Genomic DNA, 23,908 nt, shown 5'->3' on the forward strand with positions numbered 1-23,908 from the left:
TTTTAATTTAAAATTTTTAAAACCCCAACTGAGAATAACTGGGATCATACTATGGATAATTTCAGGGGACCCATGCATGGGACAAAGCATTTGGGGGCTGTCTCTGTCTATTAGTAGTACAGGGGACAGTCTTACAGTAAGCTTTCTGTTTCCTATCCATAGATCTAAGTTTTGCTTGAATATGGTTGAATTTTGTTTTATGTGGATGAGGAGTCTGGTCCACAGCAGTGGTACCCTCTGTGAGATATATGTGTCCCTCCAAACCATTCTGTTGACGTTGCAGAAGAGGTTTAGATTCCTAGACCACATATTTGTGCTGCCATGTCCAGGTACTCATTGCTATTATAGAATCCTTAGTGGAGACCAAAGATCCAGTAGGATCATATGCTTTCATGATGAGCAGGTTAGTCTTGGGGGGGGTTATATCATCCATAAAAGTGAATGACATACTCGCACTGATGCCCATAGCGTGCAAAACACAGAGTTAGTAACAGGCATGAGGGGTTAGAGACTTAAAGCTACAGCCCCCCTCCCACTCCTCACAGTTTAGCTTTCACCTCCTGAAGGAAAGTATGGGCTATATGGAGTGGTGGATAGATTGGTATTTGACAGTCATTGAGGCACAGAGAAAAAATACTCCCCCCACCAAAAAAAGTGTGTTTACCCTTTCAGCCACAAGGTAAAACATGCAACGTTTTAGATTGCACAGCAGTTATTTTACTTGTTATTCATGACGGATAGGACATTGGCAAGGTGAGGTCTGAAGGATATCACAACCGGTCAGTAGCACAAGCAGTTAAGGAGTACAAATCAAAAGGAGCTCCACATACTGGTCTGAATAAGGAGGGTTTATTGGCCACGTTGTGCAGATTCAATGTTTAGCTCACTGAGTGTGGAGACAACCTATACACAATGCGTTCACTAGAATTAAACTTCCTAGCACTTCAGACAGAAATGACAGACCTGAAGAAAATGAAACATTGTGAAGCCACAGAGGAGGAGGAAGAGGAAAGGCAGTAGCAGCAGTATGAAATGACAAAAGACAGTGAGTGACGATTTTACCTTCTCTGCTCTTGGGTAAAGATAAGCATACTGTTAGTATCACGTCACATGTCAGTTGCATTGATTATAGTAAAGTGTGTCCTTTTAGAATGCTTTCAGTTCACACATGAAACCTGCGGAAGAAAATTTAGAGAGCTGTAAAGTAGAGCAGAAGATAACATCAGTAATTTAATTACAGAAATTGTGTTTATTTTCATAGGTTGGTAAGTGGACGTCAAGTTGCTACATCTGAAATGCTGGGAGACCTTCAAATTTGAGAGCAAGCACTAAGTACTTTTTTTTTCTGAGGATAGGAGAATTTGAGTAACAGGCCAGGAATATGTCTCAGCCGAAGAGATGGGTGAAAAAGGGGTGGCTTCAGTTTAGCAAGCAGGGCACAACAGCACAACAGGGATTTAATCAGCTGCTACACATGAGTATAAGGGAGTCCATGTGGGGCAGTCTAAACCAACACATCAGGTTTCTCAAGCTAAGGGAGAAACCACCCTTTCCACCACATGCCAGTGTCCTGACGTTAGATGTTTTCAATTTTATAATATAATCAAGTGGAATGCCCACAGAGACAGAGTAAGAAAAAAGCCACATGAATGATGTAATACAGGCAGTACCACAGTTATAGTAGGTTGTCTTGAAACTGTTGTTGCTCCAGATTATCACAAAGGCCTGTGATATATGCTGGTAAAGGGTTAAAAAACTACTGAAAACAGAGCCAATGCATGAGACAGAACTATTGCTAACCGTGTAGTTCTTCGAGAGAAGCGCTGTTTGCCTGGGCAGTCTACTCCAGTTTGACCAAGGGGAGAGACAGATGTTCATGTGCCACTGTTCATGGTTTACCTGAACTGGGAAATGAGCATAGAGATAAGCAGGTGGCAGTTTTGTTTTTGACGGTATCAGAGCAGGTGTCCTAACATGAAATCAGTTTGGTGTTGTATCACTTTTGTGTACATGCAGGTTCTCACAGGTAGGCATGGTGACAAGCATGTGAGGGAGGGTGGGGGGCAGCAAGTACCTACACCTCCAATAGAGGATGGTGATGTCCTTAGTTCAGTAGAAAAGCTGGGTAATTGCAGCAAGCCTGAGTCAAAACCACAGTTGTCAAAAAGTACTTGGCTTCTAATAAAGGATACTACTTCAAGGATTGAATAGTTGGTAACAGTAAGCCTAAATCTGAGACACAGCTGTGAAAATTTACTATACTGTACTTCCTTTGGAAGGAAAATTACGGAGGATCATGAAAAGAGAATTGTAAGTGTCACAGTTCTCAGATTCTATTTTACAAAACTTGAAGATGTAGCCAAGGAACTTTGGACTCTTAATGGTGGATGGAGTCTGTATACTGGGACAGAGGGCTACAGAGAATGAACTCCCTAATGGAGGCTAGAAGGAGAATTAATATAGCACCTGGTAGTCCCAGCAGCCTTCAGTTGGGTAATTTTGATAATAGCCTATAATATTCCTTTTTTCAGGCCATTTAGGAATAAATTATACAAACAGGAGGCTTGTCCAAGAACATTAATAGGCGGGTATTGCAATAGATATGACAGTGTATTGTAAGACATGTGAGCAAGGCCAAAAGGTTAACAATGCAGAATTCAAACCTAAGACTGCTTTAGTGCCTTTGCCTGTTATTAAAGAACTACTACATAGGATAGCCATGGATATTATGGGTTTGCATAACACTGCAAACATCATGGGAATGAGATATATCTTGGTTGTTTTTGGGGTACGCTAGCAGTACCCTGAGGTAATAACCTTGTTCTTTATTCAAGCAAAAAAAAAAAAAGTAGAAATGTTCTGTTAGGCATTTTCAGCATGATAGGTTTTCTCCAGGAAATACTGACAGACAGAAGGATGGTTTCTGTTAGACCTGCCAACTTTTTTATCAGTGATGTGGGGTAAAGCAGTTTAAAACTACCGCTTACCATTCACAAACAAATAGTTTGGTTGAAAGGTTTAACTCTATTCCTGAGAACATTTGTAGGCTAGTTTAATTAAGAATGGGACAAGTAACTGTCCCTTTTCCTCTTTGCATACAGGGAGATGTCCCAAGATTCCACAGGTTTTTCATAATTTGAGCTACTTATGGTCATGGGGTGAGATGCCATATAGACTTTATTTGCAAAGAATAAGAAGGAGAAGGTGATTCCCCAAAATCTCTCTTGACTGGTATTCAATAAATTTAGGATTAAAGTCTGGAGAGGTTATGGGGTTGACACAGATGCAATCACCTCATGCATACTAGCAACAAAAGGTTCGGTATCATCTCACAGTGAGAGCAAAACAATATTTTGTAGGGAAAAAAGTAAGGATTCTCATTCCTGCTAGGCAAAATAAGCTACAAGCTACATGAAAAAGATGGTTTACCCCTGAAAAGATAACAGGTGAAATTAACCATGTGGATTTGCCATGCATGAGACAGAAATGCAGGCTTTATATTGTTAACATGATGAAGCCATACCACAACAGGCAGTTGCTAGCATTTGCAGTGGGTTATAGGAGGATGCAATGGAAGATATTGTAGTAGATGCTCCTAGTGAAGCTCAGGCTGACACTTCAGTAGATGACGAAGGTTTGTCACAGCAGGTATCCCCTACCCAGGTTTAGGAAATGCAGGCAGTATTCTAGTAGCTTTAGGACACACTCATTGCTAAATGAGGGTGTACACAACTGGCAGAACACTATGTAGCTACAATTATCCAGTCGGTAGTCAAACCGACTGCTTACAGTGAGTCAGGGCAACTCAAATTATGTGAGATAACGTGCAGGAGATATTAGATGTGGGATAATCCTGGAATCCACAAGTCCCTGAACCTCAAGGATGTTGCTGGTTCTGTAAAAGGACTGTATCACCAGTTTATGTGTAAACTATAAGAAATAAATGACACAGTTGTACAAAAACAAATGCTTAACTATATGCCCAAAACAGATGATGCCTAGGTGGTTTCATTACCACCTGCAACAAAGGAGAGGTAGGTTTTTGTTACTCTAGCTGGATTTTAAGAATTCATCAAGATGCCCTTTAGGATGAAAAGTACCCATGCGACTCTTCACAGGCTAATAGATTGCATTGTGATAGAAGCGGGAGATAATGTTCATTGTTATGTAATCGTATTGCCACCTTTAAACCAATAATGGCATGAACACATCCAATATGTGAGGGAGGTACTGAGCTGACTAAAAAGTGCCAGGTTAACACATAAGGCAAATGCATTTCAGGTAGGGATAGCAGAAATAGCTTTCCTGAATCATTGGGTAGCTGGTGATAAGATTCAGCTGTCAGCTGCAATCTACCAAGGTGGAAGCTATATAGGTATAGCGTAACCCTGTTAGGGGGGGGGGGGCAGACAAGGCCATTCCTGGGAATGGAAGGGTAATATAGAACATTTGTCTGTCACTTTATTACCCTGGAGGGTAATATAGAACATTTGTCCGTCACTTACCTGGAGGTACCTGTACCTGGAGAGTGGCCTAATGGTTAAGGCATTTGCCTTACAAACACAAGGTGCAGGGTTTGAATCTCACAAGGGATAATTGACTAGGCTTAAAGTGGCTCACAAAGGCAGTTAGCTTAGTACTAATCTATGAACCTATGAACTTCATTATCTCAGCCAATCCTTTTACAGACTTCACCTGAAAGACCAGGCAGGATAATGTTATCCAGGTACAAAATTATGAGCGGAGCATTCCAGAATCTCAAGGAACGCTTGAAGGACCTCCAGGACTAGCTAGCCCTGATTACAGCTAATACTGTATTGTACCAGTAGATACTTAAACTGTGGATTAAAAGCTGTGCTTTGCCAGTTTTTTTTTTCTCAAAAGGAAAAAAAGAGTACCAAATAGCATACCTTAGGGAGTCCAGCAAAATGAAGACTCTTAAGTGTCTGCAGAGAAGAAATGCTTTGAGATCATGCAGGCTCTCCAAAAGATCCACCTGTACCTGAATAGTAGAAGATCCACCCATACCTGAATAGTAGAAGATCCACCTGTACCTGTACAGTAGAAGATCCACCAGTACCTGTATAGTAGAAGATCCACCTGTACCTGAATAGTAGAAGATCCACCCGTACCTGAATAGTAGAAGATCCACCCATACCTGAATAGTAGAAGATCCACCTGTACAGTAGAAGATCCACCCATACCTGTATAGTAGAAGATCCACCAGTACCTGTATAGTAGAAGAGCCACCCATACCTGTATAGTAGAAGATCCACCCGTACCTGTATAGTAGAAGACTCACCATAATAGCATGTTATAGTCCATTATAATGGTTAAACAATAAGAGCTGGCAACAAGGCAAGCTAGTTAGATGGCATTTGGAATTACAGTTGTACAATATAACAATCCTGCACAGGAGTGGTGCAAATGCAGACGGATTGTTCAGTCAGTCAGGGAACTGGGTGATTTTAACTATAAAATACAACTTCTCTAAAACATGTAGTTTGGGGGGAGGGGATCTCTCAAGAAAACACACTTATGGTTGTTTTGGATTTCAAAATGTAAGTGTTTGTGTTTTTCATCAGATATGTACAGTCTAGAATTGTTTTATTTTAATAATATGATGCTTTTATCCTTGTTAACTCTCTGCTTCCTTACTGTACCATTATAGTAACTCCTAACAATCTGGATTCAGCAGTAATGTGTCTGGTCCTCTGTCTACTCAGAAGCCCCAAATAGTTTCTGCCTTATTCCAGCCATATTGTGCATCTTAATAGGTAACACTGTATTTGTCCCAAATTTTACCACTATTCATTGCTATGTTGATGATATGATTATTAAGGCTATATTACATATTTTTGATGACTGAAAGAAATAATAAGCATATTTTGTTTGCCCCTTAAATTAACTTAACCATTTATGCCTCTCAGTAATACTTTTCCCTTACCTCTTCTCTACCTATACTATGCATTGTTAAATGCTTCCATGGATTCATTCTCCACTTCCCTTTCCACAAATTCAAATAGATATTCCATGGAACCTGCTAGTTCTGCCCCCCCCCCCCATTCCGCAGTTCAAGGTGACACCTTCATACCTCCTTGGCATGCACTTGTGCATCCATATCATTGTCCCCCTCTCTTCTCTTCCATTGTCAAGTAAGAAGGTCTCCATCTCCTCTAATCTCATCTTACCTTCAATTTCTCTATAATCTGGCTAAAATTTCTCTAAATATTCATTCATTTTCATACAACTTGTTTCTATTCTTAACCAATGTTTAAATATAACTGTAGTTTTAATATTATTTTTAAAGATTGTAAAATTATGTTCTTAAAATGTTTTGTAATGCTCTTTCTCCCTGGGCCTCCGCTGAAAATGGGCTCCTACTGACTTTCCCGGTAATCAAATGTCAACAAATAAAGAAATAAAATTTCCAGCCAAATCTTTCTTCTCCATCCTCTTAGCTCTTCTGCTATTTTCATTTTCTCTCAACTCCTTCCAGCAGCCACCTGATATCTGGGTCTATATCATAACATCGAAGTTCTCTAACAACGAATGTTATTATATCGAACCGTAAACATCGAAGTGTGAAAACATTGAACAGTCAGAATAGCAAATTTTTTCCCAGGGAAAAAATTAGCTATCCGAGAAACATACACACAGCACAAACACACACAAAAAACAGCCATCCACACACATACACTTAAAATCCTACACCTAAACTAAACTTTACATACAGTACTAGCTATCCACTTACCTTAACCCAACCGTAACCCTAAGGTCTGTCACTATCGCACACTCACCTCACCTGCGCCCTAACCCTAACTCACCTAACCTGCCCCCTAACCCTAACCTACACACGATCGCACACTTACCTGACCCTCACCCTAACTCACCTAACCCACCCCCTAACCCACACACAATCGCACACTTACCTGAACCCGCGCCCTAACACTAATGTCCACACAACCGCACACTTACCTGACCCGCTCCTTAACCCGCCCACCTAACCTACACACAATCGCACACTTACCTGAACTCAACTCGTAACGCTCCAACATATTGAATGCTGAAAACAGCGAAGTCACAGCAACGGCCCACCGATTTCTTTCCCTGGGAAAGAATTCGATGTCCTGCACCTTTGCTGTTTCCAGCATTCAACATTACGGTTCGATATTATAACATTCGATGTTAGAGAACTTTGATGTTATAGTATAGACCCTGATATCTATACACTCAGCAGAGTATAACATTACCACTCTGCTTCTGAACTTCATCCTTGAGGATACATCCAACATTCTGTTTGTTGCAGCCACTGTCCTCTCACTCATTCCTGCTGCAATTTCCACATGTATTCAAAATCACCAGATCATACCCCTCAACCTCTTACAGCAAGAAATCTGGAAAAAGCCATAAATAAAAGTGGTACAAAGGCACAAAAATAGGGACAATTTTTAAATATTGCTCTTACAAACTTAGAAAGTTAATAGAATAACAGGTTTTACATTAGCATTCCTTTTCTGAAGGGTATGAAGTTGGAAACTCAAATGTGTGTCATTTTCTGACTTTAATATTTAATGATTTGCTACTAATTTGCCAGAAAACTACAATTTTATGAAAAACAGACTGAAAATATGAGGTAAAAATCTGGACATTCTGTGAAAATATCTATAGTTTCTTAAAGACATATACTAACTTCATTGTTGTACAGCATAAATAAATGAAAAACAGCTGGAAAGGGTGACACTTAATGGCAACAATGCAATAGCACCTTCTGTGACCTATTAAAACAATGGAAAGTACTGTCAAGAAATTGAAAAATCTGTGAGCTGTAGTCTGTTGAACTGAAGTTTGTCAAGTTGCATTTCATTAACATGGAGTGAAATAATCACTATTGGCTAATAGTGCTTTCACCTGGACATGCCTCATTCCTCTCCACCTCAGTTAGGACCACATCCAAAATAATATCCTTTCTGTTACTGTCCTTCACTATAGAATTGTTCCATCATGGTACATGATTTCAGTCATCTACTTCCCCTCCTATCCTTCAGCTCAGAATGCTCCAGTCTGCAGAATCAGTCCGTCCATGACTCTAATCCCTTTCCACCTATACCACAACTTTATTCTCTCCTCTCGTCTCCCATTGTCCTCCTTGGATACATCCACATGATTGTACACTTTATTACTCCACAAAAATGGTTGACTTTGTGTACCTTAGCTAACAATGAATTTACTCTAAGTTCTGACCCTGTGTGGTCCCTTGTTCAATTCATAAGCTGGTGTTACTCTTACTCTCTGACCTTGCATTTGGTGCTCTCCTTTATACAGATCTATGCTCTACCTCCATATCTCCCATCTCTCTCATTTCTAAGCATTGTATAACCTGGCACCTGAATTGCCCATGGCCTCTTCTCAGTGACCTATGTTTATGTTATACCAACAATGTCTTCCCCTATGGTCACCACTGCTTGCAGCTCCACATTTCCTCCCCACATCCCTTTATTGCACAATAATAATGCCCAGCCATGCTCTGAACAATTCTTTTTTTTATCTTTCTCTGCTATGTTTTGTCACCATTTTTCTTGATGTCTAATGCCTAAATACCTACCCCACTCTAACTCTCCGACACCCTTTTCCTACTTCTATGTTACTTTAAAGATTATTTTATTGAAAGAGCTCCTTTCCAACCCACCAATGAGCACTGCTGTGTATTCCTGGTTACTAAGGAGCCTGTCTGTGGCACAAAGATGGGGTGTGTGCTACATCTCCCTCCATGCTCCTACAGTTCCACACTTTTCTCTCATGTCTACAACTGCAGCAGGTCATGACCCTCCTTAATCATCTATTTCCACATTATGCAGGCTGCTTCCTCAGTTACCTTTGAAAAAGTTGTCACCAGCCTCACATCTTGGCATCTATCTGCCTCCTCCTTGGAGTTTGCTTACTGCCAACACAACTTTCTCCTCTAACAATTTGCTGGTGCCTAATATAGTATACAATGTGTCTACCCCACTCCATGTATGACCATTCATTTCTTACTAAGTCTAAGCCCTCAGACCAGATTCCCTATAACCTCCATTCTGCTCTCTTCCTTGGCAAGGATGTTAATCATTTTGATAACCAAGTGCTTAGTTTCCAATGCCCTGATCTCTGTAAAGCTGTCCTTCATCTCCTTCATTTTCTGCTTTGTACCATGACCACTTCTACCTGCAGGCTAGTCCTCCACCTTTACATCCACAACACTGCTTTACTTAACTATCCTGGTTGGATTCCTTTCTCTATATGCTAAACATAAGCCATTTTACCTCTTCTACATGACTTTTACAAGCCCTCTCTACTGTTCTGTCACCTTCATCCTATGCCCCTGCTGTATCTGCACCTATCTTTCAAATTTAGTTTCTTTCCTACTTTTTCTTACCTATTTTGTAGTTCTATCTCCCACTTTCTCCTTTCAATGTACCCTACACCATGCCATCTACCTATTCTCGTATTTCCCCCTTTCACTGTACCCTATACCAAGCCATCTACCTGTTCTCGTATCTCCCCTTTCAATGTACCCTACACCATGCCATCTACCTATTCTCGTATTTCCCCCTTTCACTGTACCCTATACCAAGCCATCTACCTGTTCTCGTATCTCCCCTGTCTCCTTTCAATGTACCCTACACCATGCCATCTACCTATTCTCGTATTTCCCCCTTTCACTGTACCCTATACCAAGCCATCTACCTGTTCTCGTATCTCCCCTTTCTCCTTTCAATGTACCCTACACCATGCCATCTACCTGCTCTCGTGATTCCCCTTTCTACATGCCCTACACCATGCCATCTACCCGTCCTCGTATCTCCCCCTTTCTGCTTTTACCATACCCTATACCATGCCATCTACCTGTTCAAGTATCTCCCCCTTTCACTGTACCCTATACCATGCCATCTACCTGTTCAAGTATCTCTCTCTTTCTCCTTTTACCATACCCTATACCATGCTATCTACTTGTTCTCATATCTCTCCCTTTCATCATACCCTGTACCATGCCATCTACCTATTCTCGTATTTCCCCCTTTCATCATACCCTACACCATGTCATCTACCTGTTTTTGTATCTCGCCCTTTCTCCTTTCACCGTACCCTATACCATACCATCTACCTGTTCCCATATAATCTTTGCATGTGCCTTTGTTCTGTGCCATCATTCTACTAACCTTTTCTCACATCGTCCTGCCTGCTGGCCTCCCACTGCCTCCTGCTCTTTGGTTCCTCTTCTGCCCTGACTTACCTCACTATTCAAGCCAGTATCATCTGTATCTCTCATATTCTCTTCCGAAGCTATTTCATTTTCAAGAAGACCCTAGGGTCTCTTGCACCCCAAATCTCCCTGAGCCAAACAGCAGTTCAGTATCATGAGGATCTCACCAATGTCTCTTCTCCTTTCCATTGGGCCTTCACTGCTCCTTTCATGTTTCTCCATATTTGGAGCCCTCCTGTTTTCCTTTTTTAGTTATTTTTATTTACGTGTAAGCATCTTTTTATCAGACAGTGGACCTTTTCTTCTTCTACTATTACTATTTTCTTGTGTTAAAAATTACTTTTCACTCTACATTGATATCACCAAAGGCTTGACTTCCATGGAAAACTAAGCCTGGCACTACATGTAAAATCCAGCATCGGGTTTTGACTCAGTAGAAGTGGGCAGCAGTCCCATCTTCTTCACAGTTCTCTACATTGTACAAGTTCTCATTAATGTTGTCTTCATGAAGACTTACTCAGGCCTGGCACAAGGCCAACACTTATACTTGTCTTCCCATTCTGTCTTCATATCTGCTAAGGCTGGTCCTAGATAGAAAGGGTCTTTCTTAGCATGCTAATTCAGAAGATCCTTGAAAAAATCCCTGAATCTCAGAACAACAATATTTGCTCTTAGTTTAATAATGTCTTGAACCCTTACTGCTATTTTTGTCACACTGGCTCCTATTTATGCCCTCACTGCTACACCTATGTTATTTTTATTGCATACTTTCAGTTGCAAATAAAACAGCTGCTACTTCTTTCATCTAAAAAGTTCTGCTTCAGTTCTACTTTCTGCTTCACATTGCTATCTGTTTTATTTATACTTATTTGTCACTGTTCATGTGTTAACTGTATTAATTGGCTAATCCTTTTAGTTAATAGGTTGGTATTAGGTTATCGGCCTTAGGGCCTATACAAGCCTAGCCATAACAATTCCCTGGCTATTTCTTCCCACACTGTTTACTTTCCTGGACCCCTGTCTATCCCCCAGGGTGAATTTATTTCCTTTCTCCCAAAAAAATAAACAGCCATGCAGGTCTTGAACCCAGGACCCTATACACCATAGTCCCAGTAGTTATCCACCAAGCCATCACAGAAGTACCTTTACAAGTCATGGCCTAGTCCACAGTGGTCTAACCTAGAACTATACATACTAAAACTGGGCGGTGCAGTGGTTAGAGTTGTCACCTCACAACAAGAGATTCTCCAGTCTGATTCTCAGCTGGGGTGCCTTCTGTGCAGAGTCTGCATGTCTTCCCTGCATTAGCATGGGTTTCCTCTGGGTGCTCTGGTTTCCTCCCACATTCCAAAGACATGCATCTGAAGTGTTTTTCCCTGGGCCTAAGCTGAAAATGGGCACTGTCCCAGTCAGACTTTCCTGGTAAACAAATGTTAAATACAATAAATAAATAAAAACACTAATTACTAAAAGCACTAATTACAATACCAAAATAAGTGAATTAAGCTTACATCTTGGTGTCTCATTCCCACCCTGCATCCAGTTATGTCTAGCTGTTCTCATACTTACTTTTTAGGCCTGGACCAGTTTTTCTAATCTAGCACATTTGCATTCTCATACAACATACCCCTACTGGCATAATGGTTAAGGTCTTTACCTTACAGGTACAAGGCTTGATTCTGATCTCTGGTTGTTGGCTAGTCCTGTAGTATTCTGCAGAGTGATAGTCTAGTATGAGCCTATGAACTCAGTAACCATCTGTCCCATACCGCTCATGATTTAGCATCAATTAACTCTATCTTCAGCAGTTAGCCTCCTATTTCTGCTCCACCTTCCACTAACTGACCTGTTTATCCCACATCCTTCCACAAATTACCTAGGAAATTCTTATCAGCTATGACTTTACTCATGCTCCATGTACCTTATCCTCATCCACAACAGACTTTATTCATACATTATATGTATTATAGGTTCAAGGATCCATAAGTGCTTATTAGACGACTGCTCTGTGAGAACCTTCAGAAGCCTAGCCATGCATTCCCAATATGTTTTTACCCTTATCATTTTAAGTAAGATTAACCCAGATCCCTTTGTATTATAAGTACAAACAACTCAGGGGTAGGTAGACATTTACATGCTACCCCCTGTCCATAAGGGACAAGGGTGCCAATCCAGGTGTGAACATTTATCCAGATAATGCTTGAACATAACAGATATACTTTTCTTTACATGGAGCGGAAGATGATCCAAGAGAGGTGGTAGTCTCTTTCAAACATGTTGATCCCACTGCATGTTCTTTTTAAGCTGCGGAAGAGTGGGTGTTTCTGCCTCTAATGGACTTGCAGATGTGTAATAGATTTAAAATGATTGGGTTGGTAGAGGGTCTGTAAGCAAGACAAAGATTGCCCCCCTGTAAGATAACAAAAAGTGGGACAGGGCTTTGGTCAGTATAGCTTTTGTGATTTTCGTCCTTGATTTTCGTAGTAAGAAATCATCTCTAAGAGAGCTCAATGTTTGTCTTTTCGGCTTTTAGGGTCGCCACGGTGGAACTCCGGTCCGCTAATGATTGGCAGTCAATTTTTATGGTGCAGAGTTGCCAGCCTGACACCCAATCTTCAGTGAAGGCACACCCACTCACGCATGTCTTTCAGAGGCCACTTGACCGTGGGGAGGACATGCAGACTCCACACAGAAGGGACTCCAGCTGAGAATTGAACAGGAGAACCTCTTGCTGTGAGGCAACAATGCTACCGCTGTACATGATTGGCCTAACGAGGCAGAATGCAGTGGAATAATCACCTCCCTGGACGAGGGATGCATACCATTACTAACAGGCTGTGCAATAAAGAAGGACTCCTTACCACAGTGGATGATGTGGTGATCAAACGAAAGCTCATTATCTACAGGGGTTCCCAGATCCCCCACTACTGGGTCAGTTTTCAGAGGAGTGTTTTTCATGTGACAGTTACAGGAGACATCATGCGTGATGAAGGCTATAAATGACACCAGCTTTTTGTTTGGGAAAGCCCTTCCTGAAGGCTGTTGGTATCCTTTGGAGAGTTTATGATGGTATCAAGTTTACAGTCATCTGCAACTTTGGTCAGTCATAAACCCCTAACATTAACTCTGACCTCTGAGAAATAGGTGCTAAAGATGAGTGGCCCAAGGATCGAACCCTGAGTTACACCACTAGTGATACTTCTGTTGCTGGAGGTGGATAAACCCACTCTAATTTCCTGTGATCTATCTCTGAGCCTGTGTGCTATTCAACGAGTTACATAGGGATTTATATTTAGCTAGATGAGTTTATCAGTTATGCCTGAGTGGGGGAGTTTATCAGTTATGCCTGAGTGGGGGATGGTGTTGACCACCTTTGCGAGGTCTAGAGATGTGATGTGTACAGATTTGCCCTCATCCATTGCTTCTGTCACTTTTTCAAAGATGTTGACCAGAGTAAGTATGTAGGATCTGTCCTTGACAAAACCAAACTGGTTAGGTCAAGAGTTTGTAGTATGCCTATGTCCTTATTTATCAGTTCCATAATGACCCTTTCCATAGCCTTACAGATGAGTCTGGACAGACTTATTGGTCTTTAGTTACCCTGGGCAGTTGATGCCCCATCGTTGTGCAGGAGAATGACTGTTGCAGTCCCCCAGTCATCTGGTACAAACCCTGATTGGAAGTTGATATTGAAGACGTTCTGTAGGGGATTTGCCAAGTCCTGTTTCAGGCTGGCCAGTAGACATCCTGGTGTGTTATCAAGGCTGCAGAAAAGCAGTGTTCTTGGCCTTGGATAGTGCTTTGATGACTTGCTTCTTGGAAATTTGGGAGGCATGTATTTGCTGGTATTTGATCTCTGGATGTTGGGGGGAAGGGGGATAAAGTTAGGACTAAATTAATCTCTGGTAGTAGATTGACTATGTCCTCAGGATTAAAGTGCACAATATCATTTACTATTAGTTCTGCCGAGTTTGGAATATTATTTATGAGGTTTGTAACATAGTTAAAGAAGGCTTTGTGATAACTTTTGTCTAGGTAACTATTTTATCTAGTTTGGGATGATTTGGGATGGTAGCTTTCTGTTAAGTTTCACAAGAGTTTTTAGTACTTAGAGGGTTACATTTATGTTTACATGCAATGAGCTTTTCCCTTTTATTGCAGAGTCAGTTTATATCTGGGTTCCACTTTAGAAGTTTAGTTTTAAATTTAGCACAGTATTTACTTAAAGGCAGACAGATGCCACTATGCAACTACTTACATACATGTGCATAGAAACGAGCAGTGAATGATTTCACATCTGTACAGGGGTCATCAGGGTGGAAGAGAAGATTGAATTTCACCAGGTTGCCTCCCAGTTTTATTAGATTAGCTTTAGCAATATCTCTGAATACCAAGTTATTGGAGGATGCTTCTGACTTCAGTATTATGGTAAGTATAACTTATTTATGGTCTAATTTGACTAGGGAGACTATTATAATAGGTAGGGAACAGAGCTGTCCCATATTGGTGAGAACCAAGTCCAGGATTTTGTCTTCCTTAGTGGTGGTGCAGATTAGCTGATCATGTGAGTTTGTATTTATACAATTCAGAAATCTCTGGGCATACATATTTGGGGATGTACAAGTTTTCAGCAGATGGAGGGGTAGTTGACGTCCTTTGGGAGAAGGGTGCTTGGCTGAATGCTTAGAGCATCCAGACTAGTGAGATAGGAGGTGTGGGTTAAGTGGGGGATTAGACTGGGTCCTATACATAGCTGTGATATGATATGAGGTTTTTTTAATGGTGTGTTGGCTGTGGAGGTGTTCCAGGTCATTAATCTAGCTAACAGGTTTAGAGGTGAAATTTTGTTTGATAAATACAGAGACCATGCTACCATTAGTGCCTTCATATTATGCACTGGGTCTGAATGCATGGCTAAGTGTTGAAACCTTGCATTGACGGGGTGCTTTCAATATTCTTGAACCAGATTTCTGTGATGATGCAGATATCAATGCATTCTAGGGAAAGAATGCCTGTAGGGAGAGCAGATTTCTGTTAAGTGTCTGCACGCTGAGTTGCATTAATGTCATATTATCTGGATTTGGTTTTGTTATGCTAGAAGCTTTCAAAGACCGACTTTGAAAAAGCATTATGGCTCAGCATCAAACCACTCTATCTTCAGTGCAGTTGGATTCATATTAATCTGCAAATTGCATTTTTTCTGACTGCTCTTTGGTAGAAAACTAATAAACAAACAACACTTTCACCAAACAGAAAACAATGTTTTTTTTTTCAAGAAGTAAACCCCCTGCATCCCACTGTGGGGGGCACCACACAACTGAACTTATACACACAAATGCTGAAGTCACATTGTAGTATCATAAAGTGAAAACGTCAGTGATCACGGAAACTCATTTTCAGACATCAGTAGTCTACCAAATGTAATTCAGAAAGAAATCATTTGGCAGACTGATAGGTTCCAGTCATAAATGTTCCCATCAGCTCTGCAAATTTCTCCAGTGTTTTGTACTTATGTTCCACATTAACCTATGTTTACAGTGTGTTGATGAGGCTGTCCCAGCAGATTCAGCAGGTGTATTCATTTTGCAGGGGACTCACTGAACCACACGTAGATTGTGACTTATCCAAGATCTAGCAGAAAGTGAGCATGTCATTTGTAATTTGCTTACATCAGTGCGGTGCATGTTTTTGTTGCTATAAAGCATGCCACTACATCCTGTCAGAAATCATGTCAACCACATTGCTGTATGTTTTGCATCTCTTTGCAATTCCATCTACATATTGAAACAGGAAGCAGGCCTCAGTTTCCTGTACCTTTTCCTGGTTAAATAACAATTTGCCTTTTTTTTTACACTCTATGATATGCTTATCATCTATTTTCTTCTTTGTCTAAATCTCAAACATTCTGCAGCTCTGATGCATGACACAAGCCAACCTTTGCATAATGATAGGGTTTTAGGCATAATTGAAGGACAATGGATTCATTTAGTGATGCTTAACTTTCCAAAATAATGACAGTAATATAATCTGACAGCTGCTGCATCATTTGAAAGATTCTGATGGTTGTTTTGTCAGTAATCAAAACACAACGCACTATATTGGGCAGACATATTCTTTCTGCTTTTTCATTAATTATGTTTGTAAAGTGGTGACGATGCCCCTTAAGTCCCCACTCCTAATCTTTAAAACATGTTAGGTGCAGGGCGTTAACGGGGTGGCAACTTACCTAACAAGCAAAACTGATGAAAAAGCATCTATTTACCCTAATGCATGTTAACTATATATATATATATATATATATATATATATATATATATATATATACACACACACACACACACACACACACACAAAGAAATAGCATAACACTGCATTATGCACACAGATAAAAAGCACACCTAGGAATAGGACTGCTTGCTTGAGCGCTGATATTTTCTAACAGCATTTACACTGGGTCCAGCATTTTTCCATAATTGCTGGCCTTTGTACTCAAGTATTGTAGACAGTGGTGATTGGAAACATATTTGACTAACAAAAAGCATAGACGTATACAAATAATATCACAGCTGAAACACGTACAATATAGGACAGCAGAGAAATGCATTTGAAGTAACCACTTTTTCCTCCTTGCGTATGCCTATGTTTGTTTTTCTTTCTTTTCTTAATGGGGTCTTTGAGACTTATGGTATTAAACTTCTCAAGTTGCCCATCTATTCAGCTACCACTTTTTAGTTCATTCAGTTCCCATGAGGTGTTTTTGTTAGGTGGCAGGGATAAAAATGAGCATGTCAAGTGGATGACAGATTGATATAATGGACAGAACAGGTATCTACTTCTCTGAAGTACAGGCTAACACAGAAGGTCTTTGGTTAACAAAGTTCACAGATGACTGCAAACTAGGAGTCATAATCAAAACTTCTAACGATGTGGACATCCTAACAAAAGGGCCTCACTGAGACAGATGCCTGGTGTCAAAGCCATGGCCTCAAGCTCAATGCCAAAAAGTGCATTGTCATCCCTTTTGGTAAAAACTCTGTACCCATGAACTACCACATAGGCAGTAGTCTACTTAACACCGAAAGTGAAATAAGAGACCTTGGGACACAGGTGGGCAGTAGTCTCTCCTTTGATAATCACATCACCACAGTAGTCAGGAAATCCTTCTACGTGGCACACCTCATCACAAAAGGTTTCTCATCCAGGAAAAAAGAGGTCATTGTTCCCCTCTGCTCATCACTCATTAGACGCATTATAGAGTACAGCGCCCCTTTTGGTATGTACCTCACAAGACATCTACAACAACTGGAAAGGCCACAGAAGTACCTCACAAAGAGGATTACCAGCCTCAAACAGATACCCTACGCAGACCGTTTCAAAAAACTCCAGCTTTACTCTGTCACATATTGGCAATCTCTGCCTAACATACAAAGCTATGTCAAACCCAAAGCTGTTGGACATGCTCCACTTAAAGAAATCCCAATCCCTCCGAGCTACATGCCCAAGGAACCTAAACCTTGTCACCACAATAAACAGAACATGCTGGAGGGATAGATTCCTGTCCCAGAGACTTCCCATACTCTGGAACAAACTGCCTATCTCTATCAAGCAAACCTCCTCATTAGTGCTCTTCAAGAAAAATCTTGATGATTGGATTTGAAATAGGAAATTCACCCCGGGGATCACTTCTGTGGCTCTGCGTGATAGGGACACAGGAAAACAATTTTCTTGGGTGGCAAAAGCCAGGTTACCATTTGGCTAGGCTTATATAGGCCATAGGGCCTAGCCTAGTACCTACCTATGAACCAGTTGTCTCAGTTGTTACATTAGAATTAGCATCTACAGTGATCTGAACATCTTTCCTTAGCCATTGCTTGCTTGCTTGATTTGGCACTCACTCATTCACTCACTCCTAAGCCATTGGTTAATCTGAGCATCTCTCTCCAGCCATTGATTAATTAGACACTCACTCCTAAACTGTTGGTTAATCTGAACATCTCTCTCCCCAGCCATTGGTTAATTTGGTCACTTCACTTCCCCCTCCCCTCCCTCTCTTTCCCTCTCCCTCCCTCTCTCCTGGAGGATGATTTAGAACACCTCAACATACATCTAGTCCTGATCCATCCCAGGAGAATTCTGACCCCAGGCTATTAATGCCACACATGAGCAGTTTATGCACCCCTGATAATACAACTAACCAGGTAAAATTCTTTCCTGCACACACCATTACTGCATCCTCAGGTGTGTTTCCAAGTCCTCAAACACAACATATCTGCAATATTCAACATAATAACAGCCATCTGTTCACAGTTAGAAAGGAGTTGAGGTAATACATTCTGTTCCTGACAAAAATGTTACTTAGGAAGATACATTTTCTTTGTAATCTTTTGCTCAAGAATCTAATAAAATGATAATTATATCGTATACAAAATTTGCCAGATATGGTGAATAATACCGGTGTTATGTTTGAGCATGCTCTGTTGTATCTTAACATGTATCGCTTATTATGACATCACATAACTACTCTACAGTGTGGCACATCTTAATAATGGCTTAGTAATTATGGATTTACAGTTCTTAGTGGCAAGCTCCTCTGGTGACAAAATCCACATATACAATAAAAAAATAGCAGAATACAAGGCCACTGACTACAAAGCTGATGTAATGTACCAGTACTGGGTATCTTTACTTCTGCCAACTTTAACAGAAATAGCTTAGCCGTAAATGATTGCTGACATGCTATTCTGTATATTTCATTATATACACAAAGAGAATCTTATACATTCTACAGCAGACAACAAAATTTTCAAAATCTGTGTGAACATGAGTAATGCTGCACTTATTTGTCTTTAATCAGACCTGCGTGTGTGAGATGATAGAGAAGGGCATTTACTCCCTTGCAGCAGTAATGATACAGTCACTTATCTAAAGACATGCCTCACCACTGTAGTAATGATGCTGTCATTTCTTTCTGAAGAAAAGTGCCTGTACGCATTGGCAGGCTCTTTTTTTTACAAATCTTCCTGTTTACTGTCAGACTCTTATATTATGTCATGGTGAAGAGTGCCTGTTTGCACACTATACTGAAGCTGACAATTACTTGATACAGAAGTGGAATGTGCTGGAATGCAACAGAATGTGCTAAAATGCAGTGGAATTAAGCAGAGGCCTCTGGTGTGCATTGTGACTTTCTACCCAGCTAGTCAGTATTTTCAGACTCTGACTCCTGGATTAAGCTACCTGATATAAAAGTGAGAAAAACATGAACACTGAACTACATTAGATCCAGTACTGACTGTCATTTCTGAACAATAAGGGTAATAACTAGGAGTAGTAATACAAATCCTTAGTCTCATTGTAACTAGAAGTATGGCTAGTACAATACTCAAAAAAAGAAAATGCAGATGACATTACACCTATGAGTAGGTCACATTACATCTATGTCCTTTATGGCTGGGATAATGCTTGTAATAAGACTGCATGCATTTCTAGAGTCCAGTGTTAAAGAAATGCAAGGACAGAATGAAACAAACACAGATGCTTGGCCAATATCAGCTATGGCATCACAAGCCAGACTGTAACGTCTTGGCATGTATTCACTGAAAGACAGAAGGCAGTGGGTTTGGCATAGTTTTTAATCTTCATGAAAAAGCCTGACACCACAAATGCAGCAAGTCTGCTGTAAGGAGGAAACCAGACCACACAGCAAACACACAAATAAGCAAGAGGAAGGAGGACATGCAATGAAACTGTATTTAGTAGTAATGTTTTATGGGTGTAAGCCACATGAGGCATAAAACAAGCATCTTGCTTTTTGTTTTTAAATGAATAACCCACTAAGTACAAATGTCTCTATTCAGAAATAACTGTGATTGTCTGTGTAAGTGACTTTTAGAGTCACAAAGTTTGCAAGTGGAAAAACATCAATTGATGGGCTGCAATATAAAACTCATTAACAATATACAATGTTTATTTTAACAATGAAGTCAAATAATGAAAATATATATTAAAAAAAATATATAGGGGAAAAAGGGATTTCAAAATGGAACATAATATGGTCCTTACGAACGCAAGAAGGAAGACGCTGTTAACGTCTTCCAAGTATAAATGATGAACTTTATACCGTATGGCATTTATGTTTATCTGTGTTTGGTTACTTTAATATCATGAAAGCTTCTTATTGTTTCGGGACTAACTGTAATATATTTGAGATGTTTATGTATCCAACTGACTTCACAATAATTCCATAACAATACTACGTATTAGCGTCTCTACCTGAAGTCATTCTGGATAGAGTACAATGAATGCATAATAGTTGTTAGGATACCGAACAGTGAAACTGTTTGCCATATTAGATACTGCTTTCTGGTTGCATTAATACTTAAGTACCAAAGATAATTCCATATTTATTTAATAGGTGGATAAAATGCACCCCCCCCCCCCGAATGATCCAGTGGCTTAGCTTAGACGTGTCAAGCTTGCAAGCAGAAACTAAAGGAAATTCCAAGAATCAAACCTCGGGATATAAGCACCTCTTACCGTAACGTTAAGACTTACGAGGTGTATACTATCAGCTTTCTAGCTTCACTTCATTCCTTAACAAGCTGTGTCTACCTAGGAACGAAATATAAAACCAGAGCAGCATGCCACAGAATCCTAAACGAGATCCACCAGACAAGTAATTGTGCTGGTTACGAGTGGGATGAAAAAAAGAACGCTCATAAGAAAAACTTCTGTACACATTACTAAAGGTAGTATTTTTACTGGCATAAATCTTTTATTCTTAAGAGCCAACGTGGTTATCTTGACTTTGTTGAGGGATTATGAAGGATAAATTCGCCTTGGGTTTTCCATCTGCATGCTTTGCGTTTTGACAACTTGAAGGTTTTTACTTTGAGATGTGTGTGTCCATTTGTTCATTATTGTTGTGCACTTAGGACGGATGCAGGTTATGGAGCTACACAAATGGGGGGGGTCCATTAATGCCCAGTGATTGTGCACAGCAGCTAGAAAGGCTGTGCGCATTTTACACACCTGCCGGGGAGTCACACACCTACACACACACAGTTACAGGACTGCATCTTGTTCCACTGAATAGTCACCCATCTCCACAAGTGAAAGGACAAAGACATTTCATTCTCCCAACTTTGAGAAACACGAAGTGTTGATTCACCTGTCCTGAGTGCAGTCAAGCTCATTTTATAAAAGTGACAAATGAAATACCTTTCGAGGTCTCCTACATTAGAAAGCCACTACCCCCTCCACAGAACAACCACTGCCTCTTTGACACATATTAAATCCCAGTAACAGGCATGCCGTATCAGTTATGTCAAAACCCAAGCTGCACACTGTTGGACAGACACCTGCCTACCTCCTCAGCACACACAAACTGAGATAATTACCAGTATTCAGGTAGCTAGCCACCTCGTTGGGCTCAAGATCACATTATTTAAAGATATGCGGTAATAAAGTGAACAAAATAACGTTATTGCTCGACTGCATTCACCTCTAGGTCATTCTCAGATAGTGGAAGTAATATAAAAACTACATATAGTAGCTGCGCACACTTGGGCACATTTACTCACAAGAAGTGACTGGAGATGCATGGAAAACATTCTGGCGTTTACTTTACCCAAAACACAGACACATTCCTACAACCTGGATTTAATACAGAGTTTGACTTACGTAAATTACTGAGCAAAACCACCTTGACTTGTCCAAAATAAATAGGAATCTCTTACCTGTCCAGAGACAGCTAGACTCACCTGTCCACGCTGATTACACAAAGGGTCATGATGGAAGCAGTGCAGCACATGACATCCATGGCAATGAAGAGCGTGCAGAAGACCTGTCCGAAGAGCCATTTGCCTCCGGTTAGATCAGTGACAATCACGAAAGGCATGACGGCCAGTGCTACCGAGAGATCAGCCACGGCCAGCGACACGAGCAGATAGTTGGACGGCTGACGCAGCTTCTTCACCACACTTACAGAGATGATAACCAAAGAGTTACCCATCACCGTCCCCGCCGTGATCAGGGTCAACACCAGCCCAATTAATACTTCTCCCACTAAACTGAGACCGCTGCCATTGTGCTCCCCACCACACTGTGGTCCACCTGACCCACTGCTGTTTAACCCACTGCTCGTTCCCACTGGGCTAGTGGTAGCCCAGATCGCTGTAGCCACCTCCTCCAATCTATCACGGTGGCCCCGTGGCAGCTCCCAAGAGCTGGCGAGCATCATGTGGGTCAGGGCTACCTCTGCGGGGGTACCAGTAGCCTCTGTCCCATTCCTGTTGATTTTTATGCCCTCGTCTTCCTTTGCCTCCAGAAGAGATGAGGTGCAGAGTGAGCAAAGTGCTTATTTAGGTGAGGTCAAAAGTGTAGGCTTATCCTTTAAAAAATCCGTCAGGTTGCGCGAAAAACACATCACTTGACTGTGACTTACAAAAGGGTGACAAGGACTGATGAAATATTTCCTATGAAATGCTATTTTTCAGGTATGGGTCTCTTTGTTGCCACGTTGAGGAATGCGCACAATATGCTGACACTTGTCCTTTTAATCTTTGTCATGTGGGCTCCCACGACGTAGGTGAGGTCCTGTCCTACTTAAAGGCTCTCCAAATGAAGATCTCTCTGTAGAACAGTCGTAGATAAGGGCACTTTGAAAGAGAAAGGGTCTAAAAAGTATTGAATTGCCACTGTTAAGAACTTGTGCCATGGAAAACAAATGTGTGCCCAAGAGAGGAAAACAGAACTGGGGAGCTTCAGTGTGCCCTTCACCGGCTGCTCCCCTGATGCTGCTGTACTCCTCTCACCTGTCTCTGAAGTGTTACTTTGCACTGGAAAACAAGTGTGTACCCAAGACAGGAAAACAGGCAGACATGGGCAGCTTCTGGATGCCCCTCACCAGCTGCTCCCCTGACGCTGCTGTGGTCCTCTCATCTGTCTCTGAAGTGTTACTTTGCACTGGTTAAGAATCCTTCAAGAAGCACAATGTGGCAAGGCATGTAGTGTCTCCCTCTAGTGGCCAGTTGTGCTGAGACTTTTGTAAAATAATTCGGGTAGCTTATTAATAATTAAAAAAAAGTTTTTTTTCACTTAATCTGTTGTTGCTCGGTGGAGGGGATTGCATTATATGACTACGTCGGCAAGTGTATCAGATTCGTCATAAAGTAAGTTAAAAGCTACATTTTTTTCTAATTTTCTAGTTATTCAGACAAAACATCAAAATGCGTAATATATAACGTGTTTTAAGAAGTTTACACCTATTCCTACACATTACAGAAACGACGAGAACACAGGGGCTGCGTGTCATTTATTTTATCATCATCTTCGTCGTTATTTCTTTGAGTACACGGTGAGTATGTACCGGACTGTAGGTTTTGTGTGTGGGGGTTTGTTGGGGGAGGGTCTCAGAGTATGTCAGAACCTTAGATTTTAGAATATCGTTATTCTGCATCCGGCGTTGCATGTGTGTGTTGTTATACAAATGACTTCTGACTCACTGGCAGATGGTTTTCCAATGATCACCTGTCTTCCACTTCAGGCACAGAGCTGCGTGTATTGTAGTAGACGTAGACTTTCTAAATTGCGGTGTTTTTGCCACATTTTCGTCTATTTTAAGAGTGAGACTTGCCTTACAAAGCCCTGGGTTTTGCAGGGCAA

General features: G+C 40.9%; 1 protein-coding gene across 1 annotated transcript in view; it reads right to left on the reverse strand.

Moving 5' to 3' along the window:
• The window catches only part of LOC122811266 (5-hydroxytryptamine receptor 7-like), a 683,025-nt gene extending 659,829 nt beyond the window's left edge, over positions 1 to 23,196 (reverse strand). Inside the window, exon 1 of the mRNA XM_044082995.1 lies at positions 22,006 to 23,196. Coding sequence (XP_043938930.1) covers positions 22,006 to 22,484 — 479 coding nt within the window. The 5' untranslated portion in view covers positions 22,485 to 23,196. The remainder of the gene's footprint in view (positions 1 to 22,005) is intronic.
• Between the last annotated feature and the right edge of the window lie 712 nt (positions 23,197 to 23,908).

The sequence above is a fragment of the Protopterus annectens genome, chromosome 9.part0 (assembly GCF_019279795.1).
Source record: "Protopterus annectens isolate FY-2018-M chromosome 9.part0, PAN1.0, whole genome shotgun sequence".
Taxonomy (NCBI): domain Eukaryota; kingdom Metazoa; phylum Chordata; order Ceratodontiformes; family Protopteridae; genus Protopterus; species Protopterus annectens.